The sequence below is a fragment of the Chelonoidis abingdonii genome, chromosome 2, assembly GCF_003597395.2.
Source record: "Chelonoidis abingdonii isolate Lonesome George chromosome 2, CheloAbing_2.0, whole genome shotgun sequence".
In the NCBI taxonomy this organism is placed as follows: domain Eukaryota; kingdom Metazoa; phylum Chordata; order Testudines; family Testudinidae; genus Chelonoidis; species Chelonoidis abingdonii.
The window spans coordinates 23,636,372-23,659,289 of record NC_133770.1 but is presented as its reverse complement, the minus strand read 5'-3'; the positions used below and the strand labels follow the sequence as shown (position 1 = coordinate 23,659,289).

At 41.3% G+C, this 22,918-nt stretch overlaps 1 protein-coding gene across 1 annotated transcript in view; it reads left to right on the top strand.

Annotated features, from left to right (window-relative positions):
- Positions 1-1,800: 1,800 nt before the first annotated feature.
- ESYT2 (extended synaptotagmin 2) overlaps positions 1,801-22,918 on the top strand; it is a 138,968-nt gene continuing 117,850 nt past the window's right edge. The window contains 1 exon segment of the mRNA XM_032806341.2: positions 1,801-2,257. Within this exon segment, the coding sequence (XP_032662232.1) occupies positions 1,904-2,257 (354 nt within the window). The 5' untranslated portion in view covers positions 1,801-1,903.

The window sequence follows — 22,918 nt, the reverse complement described above, 5'->3', positions numbered from 1 at the left end:
ATTTTAGGAGGGGTCGCAGTATTGCCCCCCTCACTTCTGTGCTGCCTTCAGAGCTGGGCAGCCAGAGAGCAGCGTCTGTTGGTCAGGCGCCCAGCTCTGAAGGCAGCGCACCGCCAGCAGCAGTGCAGAAGTAAGAGTGGCAATACCATACCATGTCACTCTTACTTCTGTGCTGCTGCCTTCAGAGCTGGGTGGCTGGAGAGTGGCAGCTGCTGACTGAGGGCACAGCACTGCAGGCAGCAGCGCAGAAGTAAGGGTGACAATATCATATCATGCCATCCTTGCTTCTGTGCTGCTGCTGCTGCTGCTGGTGGTGGTGGTGGCTCTGCTTTCAGAGCTAGGCTCCTGGCCAGCAGCAGCTGTTCTCCAGCTGCCCAGCTCTGAAGGCAGCGCTGTTGCCAACAGCAGCACAGAAGTAAGGGTAGCAGTACCACAACCCCGCCTACAATAACCTAACTCCTTTTTGGATCGGACTCCCTACAGTTTACAACAATTTCAGATTTAAATAGCTAAGGTCATGAAATTTATTATTTTTAAAATTCTATGACCATGAAATTGACCAAAATGGACCCTGAATTTGGTAGGGCCCTAGTTATACCGATGTAAGTTTCAAGTGTAGACCAGGGCTAACTATGTATCTGTATAGCACTTACCACAAAGGAGCCCTGATCTTGACTGGGGCCTCTAGGCACTACTGTACTATTAACTGTAGGATGTCAGAGCCAGCAATAGTAGAAAAACAGGAGTACTTGTGGCACCTTAGAGACTAGTACTCCTGTTCTTTTTGCAGATACAGACTAACATGGCTGCCTCTCTGAAAGCAATAGTAGAGTTGAGTTGGGAAAAACTACAGGAAAATCTGATGTAGCTGAGAAGTGGGGGAAGCAGCTGGTGGCTCCTTTGAAGCTACTCACTTCTTAACAGTTTGTTCTGTGTTATCCCTCGCTGCTGCTCCTTATGAGTGCAAAGTATGTGGCAGGCAGATTCCCACCTGGGCTGTAACAGGTAGCAGACCCTTGCCAACCACTAGCATGACTAGTACAAAGCAGGTTGCTGAGGAGAAAAGCAGTCACATGGGACTAGGGTAGACAGAAGGAGATGGTGATGTATGTGGAGAGTACAATGTACATCTGTACTTGGGGAGCCCTTAATTCTATGGCCCTAAAAAGTGGGTTTGTTTCACGTCTCCCATCTGTGGTCCTTCTCCCTGATTTTGACCAGCCGTCCTATATTTCTCCCTCTCCTGACCCAGTCCCCTTCTCCATGCACAGTTGTGCTTTGAACCCTGTGATCAGTACCCCAGGACCAACTGAGGGATGCTGTTATTACCGGCGGGGCGGAGCTGGACAACTCCCCTGGCTCCCACCCAGGAAGAGTGGGGGAAGGAGGCAGAAAGGCACTGTTCGGTTTTCTCTGCACGCCGACTGGCCCGGAGCCAACTTCAGTAATGGTGCAGCTGCACCCGCCTAGTTGCCCAGGGTGGGGCCCCAGCGCAGAAGACCCAAGGGAGTCCCACGTGTGGCGTGTCCGCCCCGTGGGTAGGGAGGGGGCTTGTATCGATGTTCACGGGGGCTCCCTGGGAACGAGCCTGGCGCAGCGGCGGCGGGCGCTCGAGGCCCGCCTCTGGGGAGGGGGCGCTCAGGTTCCCTGCGCCGCCAAGTGGCGCTCCCAGACGCAGCGGGCTGAGCGAACGGCGGCTCCTCGCAGCGGGCAGGGGAGGGGACGGGCTCGCGGTTGGGCAGCTCCNGCTCGGCACCCGGAAGCGGGCGGGCTGTCGGGCGGCCGTTGGCGTGTGTGGCAGTGTGAGCGGGGCTGAGCGCAGCATGCGAGGCGCCGCCGCCCAAGCCCTGCTCCACTGCCCGCCCGGAGCCAGCGCCCGAGGAGCAGCCGTCGCCGGCAGAGCATGAGCGAGTCAGCGGCCCAGCGGCCCCCCGGCGCGGGGTCGGGGGAGGACCCCGCCGCGGCGGGGAAGGCTGCGGCCGGGGAACCGGTGCCGGAGCCTCCCTCGATACTGAGCGTCGACGTGTCAGGGCTGGTGTCGCAGTTCGTGCGGAGCTTCGCGCTGATTTTCCCCGTGTACGTGCTGGGCTACCTGGGGCTGAGCTTCAGCTGGATCCTCATCGCCCTGCTCGGGCTCTTCTGGCTGCTCAGGCACCGCAGTGGCAAGAACTCCCGCCTGGGCCGGGCCCTCGCCTTCCTGCAGGACGAGGAGCGGGTGGTGCGGCTCAGCGTCCCCTCGGCCGAGCTGCCTGCATGGGTGAGTGGCACCCCGCGCCGGGACGCGACATCTCCCTCCCCCCGGCCGGGGCCTGTCGCCACCCTCAGGACTTGACCACCTGGGGCAGTGACATACACCCCGGGCTGGGATCTGGCACCTTCCCCCGCGGGAAGAGACACAAGCCAGGCTAGAATCGTCTCAGTGACTGGGCTGAGGGGCCCGACCTCCTTGGGGCATCTTTGCGTGAGGAGCCAGAGCCACCCATCACCTGCCAGGGCGCCTAGGGTGCCTGCCCTAGTGCTTCCACCAATATCCGTGACTCCACCCATTTCTGGTGCAGGGGTGCTGCTTCTCTCTCATCCCCAGGCCAGGGTAGCACCCCTTGGCTCTTCCCCTTCGCAGCCTACCTCCCTACTCGCTGTCTGGCCCCCACTTACTCACTCACTCCCCCACCCACCGTACCTTGGGACCAGCCCTCTCTGCCCACCTGTTTTATTAGCTTCAGTTCTCAGACACTTATGCCCCATCCCGTGTAATACATGCGCTGAGCATGAAACAGTCACTGCCTTTTGCTAACTTAGTAATTTACATTTACGAGTAGGGTTTGAACCTTTCATAGCTGGGGTTTTTTGCAAAGAAAAAAATGTAGCTGAGCATTTTAGCTGTATACACTGGTGTGCATCTTAGCCTCTTACATTAGCTCTGAGGAAATAAAGAATCTTTAAGGTATAAATGTCATGCATCAGACAAATCCTGTAAGAGTACATTTTCTAAAAAAACAAACACCAGTAGGAAACTTCAACACCACCCCTCAGCTTCATTTTACCAGTGATTCTTAATGAACCTTGAATAGATGGATGAGGTTCTGTTTCTGGCTGTGGTCTCAGAGTCAGGCCATGAGGACTGACCTAAGGCTATTTGGATGACTTTAGTGTGTTAACTGATTTATTAAAAAAAAAAAAAAAAAAAAAAGTCTTTTAGTGTTTTTATAAGTGGAGCTTTAATTTGGAATTTGCAGGTTTTTTAGCACTTTGAGAACTATAGCTGTTGTCTGAAGTTAACATTCTTTCAAACTTTAGGTTGACTAAGGTTTTTATTTAGTAATTCTTTTAAATCTGAATTATTTTAACAATTGCTTAGACAGGATAACCTGCAAGCCACACAACAGTGTCAAGGGACCTTCCAAGTTTCTCAAAGATAGATCCCCATTCCTTCCTGGACACCTTCTTCACACCTAACTTCTGTCCTCACTGCGTCCACATCACACCTCTGGACTGGAAAGATTAAATGGAAATCCACAAATCTACTTCTGTGTGATTCCTCTGATAACCATTTTTCTCTCCATCCCTCTCTCTCAGACATCCACATTTGAGCCATGCATACATTGTAATGACTTCATCAAGTGTTGTGTGGAAAAGGTTAAAATACATGTGTGTAGTATTGTTTTCTTGCTTTGATTTGCTCAAATCTTTATATTTAAATAATCTAATTGCTATCTGATCTGTTCAGAATTAGTAAAAGACATTTCTTCTTGTTAAACACGCTAGTAGAAGTGAATTTTGTAGATGTTTCAGAGAAGACTAGTGAGAGGGGAGGGTGGCAAGTGTTTGAAATTTTTAAATCTCCAGAACTGTAACTGTATGACTTACCCCAAACTTTTTATACAGTCTAGTGTAGGATGAAATGGGATCAGTAGACTGGTTTTGAAGTTGGGGTGTGTGCATTTGGAAGCTTGGTTAATTACAGAAAGCAAGTTTAAATTTTAACTGTATAGCATGGCTGGTTCATCTGTGTAATCTAATTTGCTATCTAGATTCTGTACAGGAAGATGCTTACTGTAATTACATATGGACAGTAAGTCCTCTGTAGTCAAGATTAATGTTGTATATTTTAGTTTTTGCATTATGATGTTTTGTTTAGGCAGTAGAGAAAATGGCATTTATTTCTGTGTGTGTAGACCAAAGACCTAAAGCTTTGGAAGTGTGCCTATATAATGTCTCTCTTAGAGGGTTGAAACTATACTTTGTAGGCTGTTGGCGAGACCAAATTCTAGTGGATATCAGAAGCTCAGCTAATGTTGAAAAAATTAGAATTAGGAACATTGTTAGATTTAATGCAATATTTTTTTAATCAAATAAAAATGTTCATTATCAAATAGAACTCTTCATCCTAATTGCAAATCAGTGGCTTGTTTTTAACTCTGATCTTTTGTAGTGATTGATTACCCAAAACTTTCAGTCTGTATTAATGCAGCACATGAATATCTACTTCAGGGAGTTTTGACAGCAAGACCAGCTGAAAGAACACCTATACGATGCTCAAATTGTCCTGTTACTAGTGCTAATAATAGTAGTTACTGGATAGTACGCTCCTGTTGGTTAGCTCAGTGGTTCCCAAACTTTAACAACTGGTGGACCTCTTTCACTAAAATGTGAAATCTTGTGAACCCCCTCCTAAAAATGAGTATTTCCAGGGATTTACGTTTAAATCTCCTCAGTGTGATTCTAACATTCACTTACCTCTCACTGAAGCAAAATAACACTCCAGAGAAAATGACTTAGTATCGAATTACTGAGGCACCTGTTGACTACTACCTGGTTCCGGCTGGTGTTTCACCTTTTTTCACCTTTTCTTCCACCACCAGGGCCATCCCTAGGAGGGTGCCCCACGAGGGACAAATTAGCCTCGACTTCCCCCTGCGTACAGCATGACCCCTGCTCACTCTGCCCCTCATGCCACCCAACTTTCTGTCTGCCAAGGACAGGGGTCTGAGCTGCCACCTGCGTGCCTGGGGTCCCAGCTGCCTCCCTGCCTGTGATGGAGCAGGCTGCCGGCTCCACACTCCGGGCTGCTGGCTCCTGCTGACTGCTGGGGCTTGGGTTGCTGGCCCCGTGCTGCATGGGGCTCAGGCTGTTGGCACCTCCACTGACTGGGGCTCAGCTGCGCACTCTGCGAGGCTCGGGCTGCTGGCACTGCAGGGCTCAAACTGATAGCCCCGCGCTAACTGGGGCTCGGCTGCCCACTCAGCACACCACAGGGCTCGGGATATCTGCTCCACGACTGGGTCACACCTGCTGCCTCCCATGCCTGGGGTTCTCTGGCCGCCATTAAGGAAATTTTTCTGGCGAACCCCCTGTAATGTTGTATGAACCCCCAGGGGTTTGCGAACCACAGTTTGGGAATTGCTGGGTTAGCTTCTCCATAGTGTGTTACAGTGCAAGGAAAGCTGCTATCTGACAGGTTTCTCATATCTCCAACATGGCCTTTTACTTGGGAAGTATATTTAATATATATTAGTAAACCTGCATTTGTTCTTCCTGTCTAATCAGATGGCTGGCCTAAATGTAAAACATCTTGGTCCTCTTTCACCAGATAGATGACCACATTTCTAAAGTCAGATCTGTTCCTTAAATGGACAAAAGCACTTGCTGCCACAGTCTATAAAAAAGAACTTCATGGGAGTTCTGTTCTATCTTTTCCTCCCTTGAGTAATGTATCTCGGAAGATTTTCTTTCCCTCATCTCTCTGCACTTTAAAGACTTACTGTTTGAGGGTCATTGATTGCAGCTGCTATTCCAAAATGAGGACACTTGGACAAGACACTGAATCCACTGCAGTATAACTATCCAAAGGAGTTGCTTGTCAGTCAGAATCAGGTACTGCAGGGCATTGCACTGTCTGCAGGTCACTGGAATATTGAGAGAGGATGTTTCCTTAATATCTGAGGCTTACTACTATTATGGGACAAAAAATGAGTCAGGGAGAGCATAGAATACACTTTCTATTAAAAATAACCTATAATCCTACATCTGAATAATTTCTTTAGTTCCATTTGTTCTGTTTTTGGTATACAGCACTGCAAAATTGAAACCTAAGTATTGGGTAAGAATACTGCTTTAGCACTATGTGTTGAGGGAATGTAATAGTTCTTTGTGGTGTTAATTTAAGCAAGCAGTTCCAGTTGTATGCCAAGGATATTAACTGCTGTGTCAACTGTGATTTGAAAGTAATGCTACTCTTCTGTTGAAATATGCCTTTTCTAGATAAGGTTAACTAATCCTATCTTGTGATTGCAGTTCACTTTTTCTGTAACTAGGTGGTCAGACAATGAGAATACATATTTTTTAAATACACAAGTAAGTTCATTGAACATTAGTAGGAGTTGCATAACTTGAAGAAGCCACTCTTATCCATTTTTAAATATGTGTATTTAAACGTGTATTTAAACATTGTAAATACATTGTTAAAAGAAACTCTTTGGTACTATTTTTTATTGTCCTTCAATATTTGGGCACCATATTTTTTCTTTGTTTTCAACTTTGCACGACTGTTTTGTGCATCAGCATTCTCTTCGTGAACGCAACCTGAAATGGAGTATAGAATAACTTCTTTAAAAAGAGTAGGATCCACTAAAGTAATAAACACACTGAAATCTAGGTAAAGCTTTGGTATGTGTTTTTATTGGGAAGTTGGCAGTGATTCACATATAAAGTGGCTGTTTCCAAATCACTAGTTCTGCTGTTTGTTTTCAATAGGAGTAGGACTGGGGCTCAAAGAGCTCTTACAAACAAGGGAAACACTTCTTACCCAGCATTGTGAAAGGGTTTACAATCTTCAATACAAAGAAAAGCAGCAGTTGAAGAATTTAACTTTCGAGATGGAAAGTGGGTCTTTCCTCCAGTTTGTTTTAAAAGACCAATGTCCCACTGGGCTTTGAACTGTCAAACAGGTTGACAGGATTTCAGACTCTCAGAAGTAAAACCTTTACTTTCTACCATCTTACAAAAACCAACCAAACAAAAAACTCCTTATGTGATTCTAAATTTGATCTTTTTTTAAGGTGACTGTCTCTCTGTTTTCATTAGGGACATGTATTTGGCATTTGGCTGAGTTTTGTGGATGAGTGAAACTTTGCTGCTTTTTTCAGCACATAGTTGATGACTTTGTCTGAGAAATTTTTCCCTGGTTAATACATCTGGCTGTGAAGAGAGACATTGCAGCCATGCAGTCTCTGAAAGCAGTCAGTAGAGAAGCACATGAAGAAATTTTAGCATTATTAACTATTTCAGCATGAAAACATTTAAGTCACAAATACTTTATCGGTGTTTCCAACTGATCAACTTCAAATGATTCTGAAGCTTAAATGTTTTGGATCTTTGTAGCAAAGATAATGATGTGAAAAGCTTGACTGCAAATTTCTGAAACTATTTTGCAGTCTGTCTTTGTCTACATGAGAGTTTACAGTTTAACTAGAGTTATGTGTTTATTTCAGTTTGTTGTTTACTGTAAACAGTGTCCTCATCTAATTAAAATTAAAAACCTGGTTTAAACCAAAATAAGTGTCTACACAGTGGGTTTGGATTGCATCTAAGTAAATCAGGTTAAAATAAACTGACACAACTTTCTTGCATAAATAAGCCAAAAGTGATGCTTTTATGTTTCAGTGAGACTGCACTATGCCACTAGAACAGTTAAAGGGAAAGGACACTAATATATAATTATCAACATGTATTAGTTTTACAAGGATGTCCCTAAAGAACTAAACTAATGAGTATATAGCTACAATGTATTTAAAAAGTTTTAGTTTATATTCAGTAGAGCCTTGGTGAAATGGTGCAAAGTGTGTGGCTTGACTTCACAGGATGTATATTTAAATGTCAGTTTGATCTTAAATATTGATATATGAACAATAAACATTAGTTCCTTGCAAGAAGAGGTGAGGGATCATGCTGCTGAATAAACTGAGCATGTCTACTGAAAATATAAAGCACTTCTTTTCATAAACTTTCTTGGTGTATACAGGTGTTTAGTCTTCATTTTTTGGAGAATAAAATATACATATTTTGTGTTTTGTCAAACACTTCAGTATGATACTACAGAGAAGATGATGGAGTTCTGACAAATTAGACAGTTTTTAAGACTACAATTTTGAGTTACTGGGTCAAATTCTGCCCTGGTTTATGTCTATGGATTATAGAATTTGAAGACTGAGGTGACAGAGATGCAGCATGCATGAATTTGTCTTGCAGAATCTTTGACAGGTGATGAAATGTGAACTAAAAAGAAACAAACTGACCAGCTGGATCTTAGGTTCACTTTTAAGGCTGGCAGCTTAAAACAGACCACTTTTCTACTTATGAATGCAACAGATCTAGTACACAAGTTAAACACAGAAATGGAACCCCGCAGTGCCATTTTTTTTCTTTTTTCAGAGTATAAAGAGACATCAGGTAAATTTTCCTATGCTCAGAATCATGAAAAGCCAGAAAACAGAGGGCTATTATACTAGTGCTTGATGTTGCTATTATGCTAGGTATAGCAGGTCCAGGAAACTTCTTATTCTAAAATGCAAGTACTCAAAGTTGGAGTCTGAGTCATAAATGTCATGGTGTATTTCTTTGGTCCAATCTAAGTGAATGTGTGGGAAGTACGAAAGAGTAGCAGAGAAATTAATGGAGAATTAAGAGTTAACTTGTTTTCTTTTAGCGAACATATTTTGATTCCCTCTCCCCTTTACCCCCTGTGCTGACTTTTGAGCAAAATTCCAGCTTGTATTACATTTTTAAACGAGAGAAGCCACACGATAAATTTTACTTGCAGTAGCTTTAATAAAACTCTAGTTTAGAGTCAGTGTAGTTGTTTAAAAAGGCAGTGTAACAAAGGTATATTGAAGCCAGTGCTAAATAGAATCTCACCCATTGTTTGCTTCTTTTCTGATTTTAGGCCTCGATTCACGAAGATACTTAGACATCATGACATCTGCCTCACAACATCTAACTTTTAGGTGCATAGAAAATCACAGGAACACACTGCAATCCTTGAAGTCTGAGTTAAGCACCTGGTCTCCTACACAATGAATGGGGAGATTGGGGTGCCTTAAACTGCAATTAGCATGCTAGGCAAGGAGCTGCTTAAGCTAGTCAGTGGGAGATGCTGGCAAGAGGGGTACGTGCTAGACCTGCCTCTTTAAGGCTATGTTTACGCTATAGATCTTACAGTGGCACAATGGTACTGCTGCAGCTGGGGTGCTGTAATGTCTCCTGTGTAGTTGTTCTGTGCTGGTGGAAGAGAGCTTTCCGGCTGGCATAATTAAATCACATCATAGCGCTGTCCACACCGGTGCTTTTGTCGTGAAACTTAGTCAGAGGGGTATTTTTTCCTCATATCTGACTGACAAAATATTTGCCAACAAAAGTGCTAGTCTAGACAAAGCCTCAGGGAGATAGGGTGCTTAAATCCAGACTGCAGGGAGGTGCCTGAATCTGCTAGGGAATCTCAGCTATAAGCTCACTTTGGAGTTGGAGGTCAAAGATACTTTTGCAAGAAATGGGGGGTGGGGGAAGGAAGATATATCCCTCAACTTCTATTCCAGGCATTAGGGTACTTACCTAGGAGGTAGCAAGACCCCAGTTCAAGTCTCCGCGCCACCTGATGAGGAGAAGAGATTTGAACATGGTGTTTTGCTGCCTTTCAGGTGAGAGTGCCGGAACTGTTGGGCTATGGAATACTTTGATGTGGGGCTCCCTCAGTCTCTCCCATTGAAACTGTTGCACTGTGGATAAAGACATTTTTTAAAGCCATGGGAGCAGGGGAACCGGCTCTCCCCAAAGCTCTAACCACCAGGCTACAGAGCAGTGGTTTGCAAGTTATTTGGCCCACGCTGTGTTACCTGGGCCACAGAGAACTGGTGGCAGGGCAGCGGCAGCCTGGACCCCTGCTATGCGGGGCCGGTTGGCTGTCTGCCCCAGACCTCCGCCATGTGACTGCCTCGGCCTCCAGAGCTTGTGGGGCTGGGTAATTGCCCCAGACCCCCACTGTATGGCTGCCCTGGACCCGTGCCCTGTGGGGCTGACGGGGAGCCCTGGAGCTCGTGGGGCCAAGTGGCTGTGCTGGAGCTTGCTGGGCCCCCGGGACCCCTGGTGCTGGATGGAAGCCCTGGAGCTTGCAGGGCCAGGAACCAGCCCTGGACACTGTGAGGCTGGACAGGAACCCTGGGCCCCTGATGCCAGGGGTCCAGCCGGCTGCCTCAACCCTGGAACCTTGCCACATGGGGCGGGCTGGGAGCTGTGGGGCAGCCTGGACCCCACTGCACTGGGCAGCTGGGAACCCAGACCCAGCCATGTGGGCCAGCCTTTAGCACACAGCTGAGCTGGGCCACAGCTGTGTGCTAATTGGGCCGCATGCAGGCTGCAGGTTGAGAACTGCTGCTGTAGAGTCATTCTCATGCTTGAGTGCACGCTCTCTCTCAGGCCCAATAATTCTTTCATTATTTATCTATAGTGGAACTACTTCAGTGGGAGAGACTGAGGGAGTTCCACATCAGAATATGCAATAGCCCAATGGCTAGGGCACTCACTTGAGAGGTTGCAGATTCCTGTTATAAAAAAAAATCTCAGAAGGTAGAAGGAGGACTTGAATCGGGGGTCTCCCATATCCCAGGTGAGTGCCCTAACCACTGGGCTAAAGTTGCAAGGAAGGTTCACCTTCCTTCCCTCTCCCCCCATCTGTTTTGTGTGAACTTGCCTAAGGGACCCCCATGTGGTAGGTGTATTCTAAAGGATGGGGATGTTAGAGCCTGTTAAAGAAGAGGTTGTCCAAATGTTTTAACAGAGGGTAAAGTAAGTTTTTGCCCACTTTTGTTCTTCAGAATGACTGAACTGGTTTGGCTGAAGAAGTTTTCCAAAATATTTAGCCTAAGGCAGACACCTGGCATGGAGCATTTCAGCCCCAATAATTTAAATTTGGCAAAGTTATAAGGTCCTCTTGTCACTTACTTATAATGGGAAGACTAAGGCAGTGTTGTTAAGTGCTACCAGCTCTGCCTATAATGTTTGAAAAAATATTTCGTGCATGACAATTTCCTAGTGAAGAAGAGAAACTATTGGAATGGAGTGGGCAAATGCACCATTGAGATGTCAGTTTGAGAGTGGTGAAGGGGATCTGTTAATTTGCTCATTACAATTAAACTTGTAATTTTATGCTGTCAAATCTGCCCATCCAATCACTTGTGTCCCACCTTTTCAGATGAACTGTAAACCTACTTTGTTGCAAAAAAAAATTCAGATAACGCTGATAATTAGGCTGTTTACAAGTCATCTTTAAATTTAGCATTCTGGTATGAAAACTGGCCTATAAAAGATGACAAACTTAATTTGCACAACATACTTACTCAGTTCTTTAAATGTACTAGTGAAGATATTGAATAAATGGTGGCTGCTTATTTTGGAGAGATCACTTGTGGGAGGTACTGGGGCTGATTTTTTTTTTTTTTTTTTTTTTTTTTTAAATTGTGTATGTGCCTATCAGCCAAAAAATATAGTATTAACATTTTGTGTGGCAAACTGTTAAAACATAGTTTATCTAGTAGAATCCTTCTCACATAAATAACCTTTAGAAGAATTTGGAAGAATAGCATTCCCCTTCAATGAGTCAGTGCATGAAGTTTTTCCACTGTATGCTGGTTTGACTTAAATTCTCATCCACAGTTAAAGATTTGAAAAATGAATTGGAGGTTCACAATTAGCTGAAGCAGTCTAGAATTATGTACCATGAAGTTGTTACTAGAACTGTGGGAGTGTAGGTTTACCTTGGCTGAAAATAACTGTCACGTGATGAGTATTATGTTGTCATTTGGCTGTCTTTATCATGTAGCAGCATGGCTTATGTTCTCATTAGTTCAAAGACAACCTCATTTTATATTAATAGAAATAATTTGATCAAATATCTTTCCAATAGAACATAAATCTTAATCAGATTATTGATACAGTTTACATCATACATTTAACACTTCTTAATGAAGATATTAACTAGGGCAGGACCTAATGTCCATCTCTGCAGTATCTTATTAGACTATTGTTTTCATAACCTTTGTTTACATTTTTTCAGCCAGTTGTCAGTCCATATTAATGTCCCTGCTGAAGTCTATTTGAATTAGGATTTTGCGAGACATAGCATCACATGCTTCATTTAATTCTGAATATATCTGCTGCTTTCCCTTTTCCACTAAGTGTCTGTCTTTAAAAGAAAAAGCAGCTACATTTCTATCAAGATGCGGATTCATCCCACTTCCAATTTAAAACAACCCAAAGAAACACTGGTGCATGAAGGAAACTGTAAAACGTTTCAGATGGGAGCGATTGAACCAGTTCTGTGCCAAAAGAGCACGTTATGGGTGGTGGGTATAAGAGGCCAGGGGATTCTCAGCCTCTCCAAACAGGATGCAGCACACCTACCTTTGGAGGTGTGCTGGCGGCCTGCTGCCTTTGGAGTGTCACCGCCAAAAGGGCACCTCAGCTATAGCCCTGCCAATGCTCCGCCCCAAGGCCCTGGTCCTGCATCCTGCTCTTCCCCCAAGGCCCTGCCCTTGCTCTGCCTCATCCCATCCCCACTCCACCTCTTCCACCAAGCTCCTCCCACCCCCTGCCTTCCTCTTGCGGGCAGGTGCCAGTTAAATCAGACAGCTGAGCAATACCAACTGCATTGGCCAGGACAGGAGTATCCCCTGCCACCTCCACCTGACCCAGACCCCTTCAGAGCATTCTGGTGAGCAGCAAGTGGCAATTAGGGGTGTCTGAGAGCAGCAAATGCCCCCCCCAAGTGTTTGTACTTGTTCAAAGTTCCATGAGGAGTGGGAGGGGCCTTGGCAAAGAGGTGCCAGCGGTGATTGGCGGCGGGGGGGGGGGGGCACGACTTGGGATGGAACAGGGCAGGGTCTTGAGTGTAGAAGGCCATGCAAGAGCAGGCCTCAGGGTTAAGTAGGGGTGGGGCCACAGTCTGGGCAGCCCCCCTTCTAGGGAGCATTGGTGCTCATGCCTAGCCTCCCCAAATATAGGAGTCACACACTGCCCATGGAGCATGTTAAGGGTTATAATCCATCTTGGTTCTAATGTCAAAGATCTAAAGAAGTGAAGCAGTACTCAGTCTGAAACAGAAGAGTTTCCTGAAGAAACAGCTGTTCAAGAAGGAAATGCTTACGTCCAAGTTAACAGGCTTCAGCATAGGTGATCCCTCTCATACTTAGCTTTGAAGGAAGGTTCTCTTTGTATCCATGTTTTACTTTATCACACACAAATTCTTTCACTTGTTAAAATCTCATAACATCTACATATCTCAGTGCTAAGACTAATAATGTATCCATACTTATTGGAATTTTCTTTTTTTTAAGCTTTAAGATCTACAGATCCTTTACCCAAGGTGGTTTGAGTCTGTGGTCAAATGGATATAAATTGATATCCAAAAACTTTTCAAGAATTCTTGCCACATCCTGCTGTGGACGGAATGTTAAATATAAAATATTTTACTATTGTATCCCTGTAGTCAAATGAATTTACTGTGATTGTGGAAGCTGTCTCAACTGGCAGGCTCATAGGGAGTGGCAAGAGATACTCTCCACACCTGCTGGTGATGAACAGGTCTGATTCTGCCCCCAAACGTCAAGCAGACTGACATTATTTGTAATGGCTGTATGAACCTATTATGTGAAGAAGGGAATTTTTTTTTCCTTTCTGAACATGAACATTTCCTCTTTAATTCAGAATATATGCCTGCAGTATCTGCTTTCTGAACAAATGTATGCTAAACCCCTTTTTGTTCTGATGTCTACAGATCTGTCTTGTTCTGTACTGTACTAACAGGTATATTTAAAGTACTAGATTTTCTTTTACATGCTGCTAAAGAAATTCTTTGTTTTATGAGCCGTGTTTAATTATTGAATGAAGTATGTTGGGTTATTTACAATATCTGTTACTCACCTCTCATATACTAATCCTCACCCAGTGTTTTTCCCTCTTATATACTTTAACTTGAAAGACAACACTCCCATTTAAATGTCACAGACAACCAGGAGCTATAACTTAGTATTTTATACATGTGGATCTGTGTATCGCTGAACCATATGTGCTATAAAGGACACTACTGGGTGATTTTTTTTTTATTTTTTTTTTACTTGAATTACAATATAACTAAGACAGAGAGCAGCATCCATCCAAGCCTCTGACTACCCTTAACAATCTCTCCTTTAAAATAAACATTTAAATAAAGTATCAGAGGGGTAGCCATGTTAGTCTGGATCTGTAAAAGCAGCAAAGAATCCTGTGGCACGTTATAGACTAACAGACATTTTAGAGCATGAGCTTTCGTGGGTGAATACATGCATCTGACGAAGTGGGTATTCACCCACGAAAGCTCATGCTCTAAAATGTCTGTTAGTCTATAAGATGCCACAGGATTCTTTGCTGCATTTAAATAAATTAACTCTAAAAATAATTTGGCTGCTTTGGTTTCTTTTTTGCCCTTTTTCTAGAGACGTAATTTGTGCAAAGTTGATACCATGTTAATATAAAACTATCCTACCAGAACTGCTACTGTTCATTAAAGTCAAGGAGGCTTCTTTTCTATTACTGCCTTAATCAGCTGGGCCCTTAACTGTTAGGAGTTCACTTTAGCTCTTTGACAAAATTGAAGGAGCTGAGTAAAGTTTTAGTTCATTACTGTTTAATTGCAGATGCTAATTCAGCAACTGTAGTATATCTGTATGTCTAACGTTCTAGATATAAAATAACATAGGGAAGCTTGAGGAAATAAAGCTCTTAAACTGGTACTCTTTTGTATCGAAGTATAATTGAAAATGTAGTCTGTTGTGAAGTTTCTATGTCCTTTCAAATTTGTATCCTGTTTTTCAAAGGGTGGGTAAAAATTGGTGAATTAAAAAAAATTTTTTTTTTTTATTTAAATTGGATTTTATATTTAAATGCAGGTTTATTTAAAAAAATATATGAATTTCAAATTAAATTTGAAATTGACAATGTATGTTAAGGCCTAAACTACTTATAATCTATTAAAATAATTAAAGTACAAAAAACAAGTAGTACAGGTTTGCTGCCAAGTTTTAAACAAAGTCAGACCGCTGAACTGGTGGAAGTCATGGACCAAACACCTGGGACCAGAGTTTGTTAAAGTACTTTTGATAGCAGTAGCCCCTTCTGCAGGGACAGAGAGAATATATTCTTCTTTTCAGTTTATTCAACTAGTTCAGTTCATTGACTAGTTTATCAGACATTAAGAAATGAACTGGGAGTTGGAAAAGCAGGAAAGCCTGTTTTCTCTGCTTCTAATCTGTTAATAAAAACTAGGTGTGAGAGCATGAGGTCTGCTCGTTCTAAAATTTTGAACACATGGTGACCAGAAATAATTAGTTCAATTAACTAAGTAAAGAAAATAGCTTGTGTTTAATAAATGTTACTTAAGTTTTAATGCAAAACATGTTTTGATATACTTTTTGATAAACCTAGTATATTAAGAGTTTTACTTTATAAAAGCAGTCACACAGTTTTTGTTTTACATTTTTAAGTGGTTTTGACTTTCCATCCAAATTGAGCTTAACAAATGGCAAGTAGAAATTAATCTACAAATAAGAAATTAATCTTTTCTAATACAATAAAACCTTTAAATTTTAAGCATTTGAATAAATGTAAGTTAAGCTATATAAATTGTTTAAATAAATGTGTATAAATATAGTGTTTCCCTCCTGGATAGCAAAAGGAAACACCCTCTTTAGTGTAAAATCTATCTTTAGTTGCAAATCAACATGTTTTAAGTTACCAACTAATGAGAATCAACCTTTCTTAAGGAACATAACTAAAAAGTACAAATGCCAAACATGATGAAAGTTAATTATTTAAATCAAGGTTTCCTGCTAGCTGATTTAAATCATTATTAAAATTGGTGATTTAAATTAATCTACCCGAATCTTGCATTATCTCTCTGAAGCATAGCAAAGAATAATAACATTATTATATTCTTCACTTCATACATGAGGCACTCTTGTCTCCTGTTTCATTTAAGCAGTTGATTACTAATGTTTTGTTATCGAGCCTGTGAAAGTCAATAAGGAGGTTTGGGAATTTGTTCCCCAATTTAGTTGGTTAGTGGCTATTTTTAGAAGAATAAAAAATAGAATTTTGCTCAGTGAAAGATGAGGGACTGCAAAAGCATTCCTATAAATTGGCAATCCAGGGTCCAGTTCTGTTCCACTCTCTCCATTGGATAATAGCTTTATAATAAATTACTATTTGCTACAGCTTGAAAGTACTATATATTTTATTTTAAATCTCCAGCAGGTGTAAACCTTTGTTACCAGTAGCACTGTGACAATACTTCATATAAAACTGAACTTGCAAGTACAATAGTGGACACTGACACTGCTTTCCCCCTTCCCCTTTCTTTTTGTTGTTGTTGTTGTTGTTTTGCTAGCATTAAATTTCTGTATTGAGAAAAACAGCTACAAGGTACGGTGGTGCTGTGTAGTGCACAGACATGGGAAGGAATTGTAAATGGAGCAGTGCTTTAAATTCTGAATTCTTTGCCTCTACCCTTCTAGCTGAAAAAAGTGAAATGGGGTGAATAAGTTGTAGGCAACTTGTTTGAGTTAAAGGAAATTTTCTCATTATAAATCACTCAGACTTCAAAACAAGCCAAATGTAACTCTATGAAAGGTAATAAATGCAGGGGGACAAATTCTTTCCTACTGTATCTCCTTAATACCTTGTAGAAATCTGTCCTGGCTTCCTATAAACTTTCTTTTGCGTACAAATTGGAGGAAGATGTTCTATATGCCTATCTTAAGAGGACCAGATAACAGTGCTAATACAGAATTAGAGGTCTGATATGCATTTTGTAGATATGATGCCTACTTTGGTATGGCGTTGTGAAATGACCATTTGTTGGACAGAAGAAGAAACCAGCAATATTTTATCTGTAATTCATTTAGTTGTAAAACATTAAAGTTCAGCAATATCAAAATGTCCACTTTACATAAATGAACATCTGCCAGATGATGGTATCAAATTATTCTTTGGACGGTATCATGAGCTGTTGTTGGCTGGACTATGTCTGACACTGGTTCAGTGGTTTTAAATTATATTTTTTCCAATGTATGTATAAACAGGTTAATATTAATTGAACCTGAGTTGGTTGGTTTTCTCCTCCACAGAAAGATAGCTTCTAAATGAATGGTCCCATTCTTGTTTTGGAAGATATATGGCTGGGCTTGCTTCCAAATGAATAAAGCCACTATGATTAGTAGGGGCGTTTAGTTTGTTAAATGATCATCAGACTAAAACATTGCAGGGAGGTATGTCAAGACTTCTGTTACTTGCTGAGGCCTGAAAATGAAAGTGATCTTTGTTTTGATGAATACTGTTTCTCTACCAAACACAATTCTGTAATCTTGTTTTCAGTATTTAGCATTCCTAGTGTCCATTAATGGCACTAAATATGTGGGAGGGATGTCTCTAGGTAGGGTGACCAGATGTCCCTATTTTATAGGGACAGTCCTGATATTTTGGCCATTTTCTTCTATAGGTGCCTATTACCCTCCACCCCCATCCCTATTTTTCACCCTTGCTGTCTGGTCACCCTATCACTAGGTTTCTCTGTAGAGGTATTTTTGGTCTAAAAAGGAAGAACTTCCACCATTAGGCATATTTTGAGGTGTACTGTATTGATCTTAAAGACCTGAAAGAGGTGTCTTGCAAGAAATGGAACAGCTGCTTTTGAAACTGTCATGATAGATCCTTCTTTTCCCCTAGTAAGGGTCTTCGAGTTGTTTTTACTTCATGGTGTTGCAAATGATGATTTTATGTCACTGAGAGATTCTCTCTGAACCCTTAAATTGCTGTAGCTTATAATATCAACAGCCCTCTAGCAGCAAATGATTTCTAGACGTCATAACAGTGTTGATTATTTGCAAGATCATCAGAAGACAGTTTTAAAACTTCTCAGCCAGTAGCCAGGAGAATAGATAGTAATGAGGTAATATGTCTGGGCTGAAGCCATGTTTCTCAGTATGTCTGTGGAACCTGAATGTGTTTTGTCTATTTGGTCCTGCCGTGAGGGCAGGGGATTGGACTTGATGACCTCTCGAGGTCCCTTCCAGTCCTAGAGTTTATGAATCTATGAATTATGTTCCTAAAATACTAAGAAAAATATGCAAGAGAGGAGTTCATATGTTAATATTTATTTTCTGATATGGCAAATATGGGTAGTGAGTTCAGCGTCATAAATGTATGAGGTGTACAGCCATGACCATAATCCTCAGCATATTGTGTTATAGAATGTATAAATGATTTCTTATTTTCTAATCATAGCAAGTCCTTGGTTTGTTACAAGGAGCAAGTGTTTGTTCTGTGACCAAGCTTTTGTTTTATTAGTTACTTAGAGAAAAGAATGGTCTTCCTGATCCCTCTATTAGATGTGACAGAGGCTTAGTCACAGAACAGACACTTGTTCCTTGCAACAAACCAAGGGCTTGTTATAGTTAAAAAATAAGCAGTCAGTTATTGAGTGGAGATGAATGTCGATTTCAGACTTCCTAATTATTGACTCAGAAAACAGGAATCAAAGTTGAATGTTGACATATGCAAAGTAATGCACATTGGAAAACATAATCCCAACTACACATACAAAATGATGGGAGTCTAAAATTGGCCGTTGTCACTCAAGAAAAAGATCTTGGAGTCATTGTGGATAGTTCTCAGAAAACATCCACTCAATGTGCAGCGGCAGTCAAAAAAGTGAATAGAACGTTGGAAATCATTAAGAAAGGGATAGATAATAAGACAGAAAATATCATTTTGTCGCTATATAAATCTATGGTATGCCCACATCTTGAATACTGTGTGCAGATGTGGTCGCCTCATCTCAAAAAAGATGTATTGGAATTGGAAAAGGTTCAGAAAAGGGCAACAAAAATGATTTGAGGTATAGAACCGCTGCCAGATGAGGAGAGGTTAATAAAACTGGGACTTTTCAGCTTGAGATGACTAAGGGGGGATATAAAATCATGACTGATGTGGAGAAACTAAATAAGGAAGTGTTATTTACTCCTTATTACAAGAATTAGTGGTCACCAAATGAAATTAATAGGCAGCAGGTTTAAAACCAACAAAAGGAAGTATTTTTCCACACAAGCACAGTCAACCTGTGGAACTCCTTGCCAGAGGATGTTGTGAAGGCCAGTCTATAAAAGAGTTCAAAAAAGAACTAGATAAGTTCATGGAGAATAGGTCCATCAATAGCTATTAGCCAAGATGGGCAGGGATGGTGTCCCTAGCCTCTATTTGCCAGAAGCTGGGAATGGGCGATTACCTGTTCTGTTCATTCCCTCTGGGGCACCTGGCATTGGCCACTGTCGGAAGACAGGATACTGGGCTAGATGGACCTTTGCCCTGACCCAGTATAGCCATTCTTATATTCTTATGAAGAGCATAAAAAGGGGCTTTATTGTTAGAAATAGCAATTGATGTTTAAAACAATCTTGTATGCAAAATACTACATGAAACCAACATATAAACTGCTTGGTAGGCCACTCTTAAGACTGGTCATTAGAGATGCAAAAATACTGTCTTGGCGTTCAACTCGATTGTTTGGCCACAGATACCTTGAATGGCCCTATTATCACCCTTTCTTTTCTCCAGTAACATTGCAGTGGAATTTGTGCAGACTGAGTTTTTGATCCTTGATGCTCTCTTCCTCCGATTATTCTTCAAGCAATAATGAGTTGCAGTATACCTGCTTGATTTGATAACCAAACTGGCAGCAGTATCTTCTAGATTGTCCAAGGTTGGGAGAGTGGCCATTGGGGTGTTTGGAACTGACCTCAGTTTCCAATGGATTATTCTGTTGTAACACCTCAAGGATTCCCTAGCCCTTGGTTACTGCACTGTACATTCCATTTTAATTAAAATTTGTGTCTTTAGTTTTGTCAGTGTTCTGGTCCACAGAAGATGTAATATGAAGGTTTAACTTAAAAGGAAATTGTGTTCCAATTATTCCAGTTTACTTCTGTAAGGTACTAAGGGTAAAAAAGTTAAAACCCCAAAGTAAGCCATATAGGTAAGATGTTTTAAGAACACAAAATAGAAATGGTAGGTAAGAGAAATTTTCTTCTTTTATATCTTTTCCCCCAAGCCTGTCTTCCTATTATTTTTTGGCACATTAACCAGTCTTCTTGAATGTGTATGAAAGGTATAACACACCTTTGATCAATTTAAATACTAAGACCTCATCAACACTCTGTTTTTAGCTACCTCTGTAGCTGCACCAAAGCCCATCCATTGTGTAGACACAATTTCACACTGCATTGGTGTAAATGGTCTGTAGGCTGCACCAGTGCTTTACTTGCTTTTGTGCAATACAATTCTTGGAATTGTTTTTCTTGATGTAATACATACAGACAGTGCCTTAATGATATGCTGTAGCATTTTTTCTTTCTTGTTTATCTTTCTGTCTCACTTATGGTGACCCGTGCAGATTAAAATATTAAATTGAAAATAATCCATACTCGTGTTCCAAATATCACCTTAGAGTGCTTATTTTGGTTGATTTACTGTTTGAGCATTGCTTCATTCCAAGGAATGATGATAGGCTACTACTCAATATTACTTTCCGGATCTCATGTGTTAGACCCATGTTGCTGAGCTGTCAACACCACAGAGAGTTTCCATAAAGTTTTCAGAGAAACTAAAGTTTATTAAAATGTTTTTGGTATATCTCGTAAAATATTGTAACACAAATATTAGATCTAAATTCACTGACTGCATCCCTTTTAAGATTGTTACACTACATGTGGATTGATATCAGACGAAGTGCATAGCACACATAGTAAACATATGAAACTGTAGAACTGCACTGTTGTTAATCTGGTTCAGGCAAAAAACATGGTTGTGCAGACTCGCATAATTGTATTCTGTCTGAATACAAGAACTGAAACAGCCAGATTGTTCTGTGTGGTGTTTTTTTACATTGCAGATTCCTATATTTGTACACATTCAGGAACAGGAGGAAAAAAAAAGGCCACATACAACTGACTCTTTCTAGAAAAAAAAAAAAGTGAAACTAAAATATGCATGCTAAACAATCACTCCATTTTTCCCGTTGCATCCTCCTCTATCCTCTGTCTATTCACAAAGCATAAACTTGTCTTCTCACAAGTCAGGCATGTTTTCTTGGGCAATATGAATAGTAAAAATCTTATCTGTGTTCTACAGATCCAGGAAGGCTTCTACAAACGCAAACGACATCAGATTTACAAAACTTGCTCTGAATTTCTGTCAGGTGTTTTTTCTAGTTAGTTTTTAATTAATTCCTGTATAAATCTCATCTAAGAGCCAGGAACTGACAGACTGCTTACAGGTTTTAAGATTTTATTTGAAAAATGAAATGACAATTGACTATGACAATCAATGCCAAGTGGTTATTGTGCTACTTATAGGTGCTTTGCCAGTTCCTTCATATAGCCAGCTCTACCAGTGTATTTTCAATGTTGAGATGCCATAGAAATAGATGACAAATATGTAAGCTAGAGTGTGCTTAGCAACAGTCTTGGTATTCAAGTTCTGTAGCTTTCCTTTTAGTTGCCAAGTTGTAGAGGATCTAGAAGTGGATCAGCATAAACTACTGAGACACCACACAATTCATTATTTTATTTTAGCTACGAAGATGAGTCAAAGATGACTAACACATGCTCATTAATTACTGTGACATGTACCCTATAGTTCTATAGGTATTAATTCCAGTTTTTGTTACCTATATGCCATGCTACACAGTTCTCTTCCCACATTCCCCTTGCCCTCTGTTGAATGTGCTCATAATCTGATACAGGTATTAGATATTAGTATTAACAAAAAATTCTTGCTTTACCTGTATGTCAGAGCTTGGATGAAAAACTCATAGTAGCCAAAAAACTGCTATTAGTATGCAATAGTAAGTAGAACTTTGCAGGTGACATGGAATATATCCATTATTATTGTTGGGGTTTTTTAGCCCAGTATACTCACTTTTCATCAGCTGTGATTGGTGGTGGTATAGATTTTTAAATGACAGATTTGAATTCCTAGGTTGCCTCATTTCAAAAATGCCTGACACAATTTCTGATGTAATTGACTGCTTAAAAGAATAATGACTCTTCTGCTTTTACTTCCAGATCTGGATGAACAATGCTGCCTTAAAATATTTTTAAATTCAAAATCTTCCACTCCCTGTAAATCCACAGGATTGATGAAGTTTAGTGCATTTTTACTCTCTTGACGGGCTCCAGACAGAGTAATCACAGTTTGGCTTTGGGCAGGTCTGCCAATAGCAGGAGGATGAGTATGAGATTTCAGTGGCTTATAATTCCATAAAACTCCAATGTACTGTGTACGATGATGTTTTATTTCATTCTAGAATTACTACATCCAATGATCTTATGAGTACTTTTAAAATCTATTCCTGTGAAATTCCCTAAAGAAATAGAAGGCCTATGACTTTGTCTAGTTTCAACAAGAATCAATCATCGTTTGTTTCTGTTTGGTAGGGGATTAATCCAGATATGGCACAGGCTACTCTGTACAGTACCCGTTACTGCTGCAGTTGGATTTCAGACATTTGGAAGAAATCTCTGGGGCTAGTCTGTGGTAATGAAGTGAGGGGCAGCTGCTAACTGGTAAGAGTTTTTTTCCAACAGAATCTCTGCTGGAAGTCATGATAGTTAGAGTAGTGACTCGCTAGGTCTCAAACAGCAACAAAGCTCATGAGGTAGGGTTGTCAAAGTTATAGATTAGCATGGATATATTGAAATTGTATGGTTGGGACTAGAACTTCCTTCAGTCCCTAGGGTCATTGAGTTGGAGACTATACTCCATCTTTGTGCAGCTGTTAATC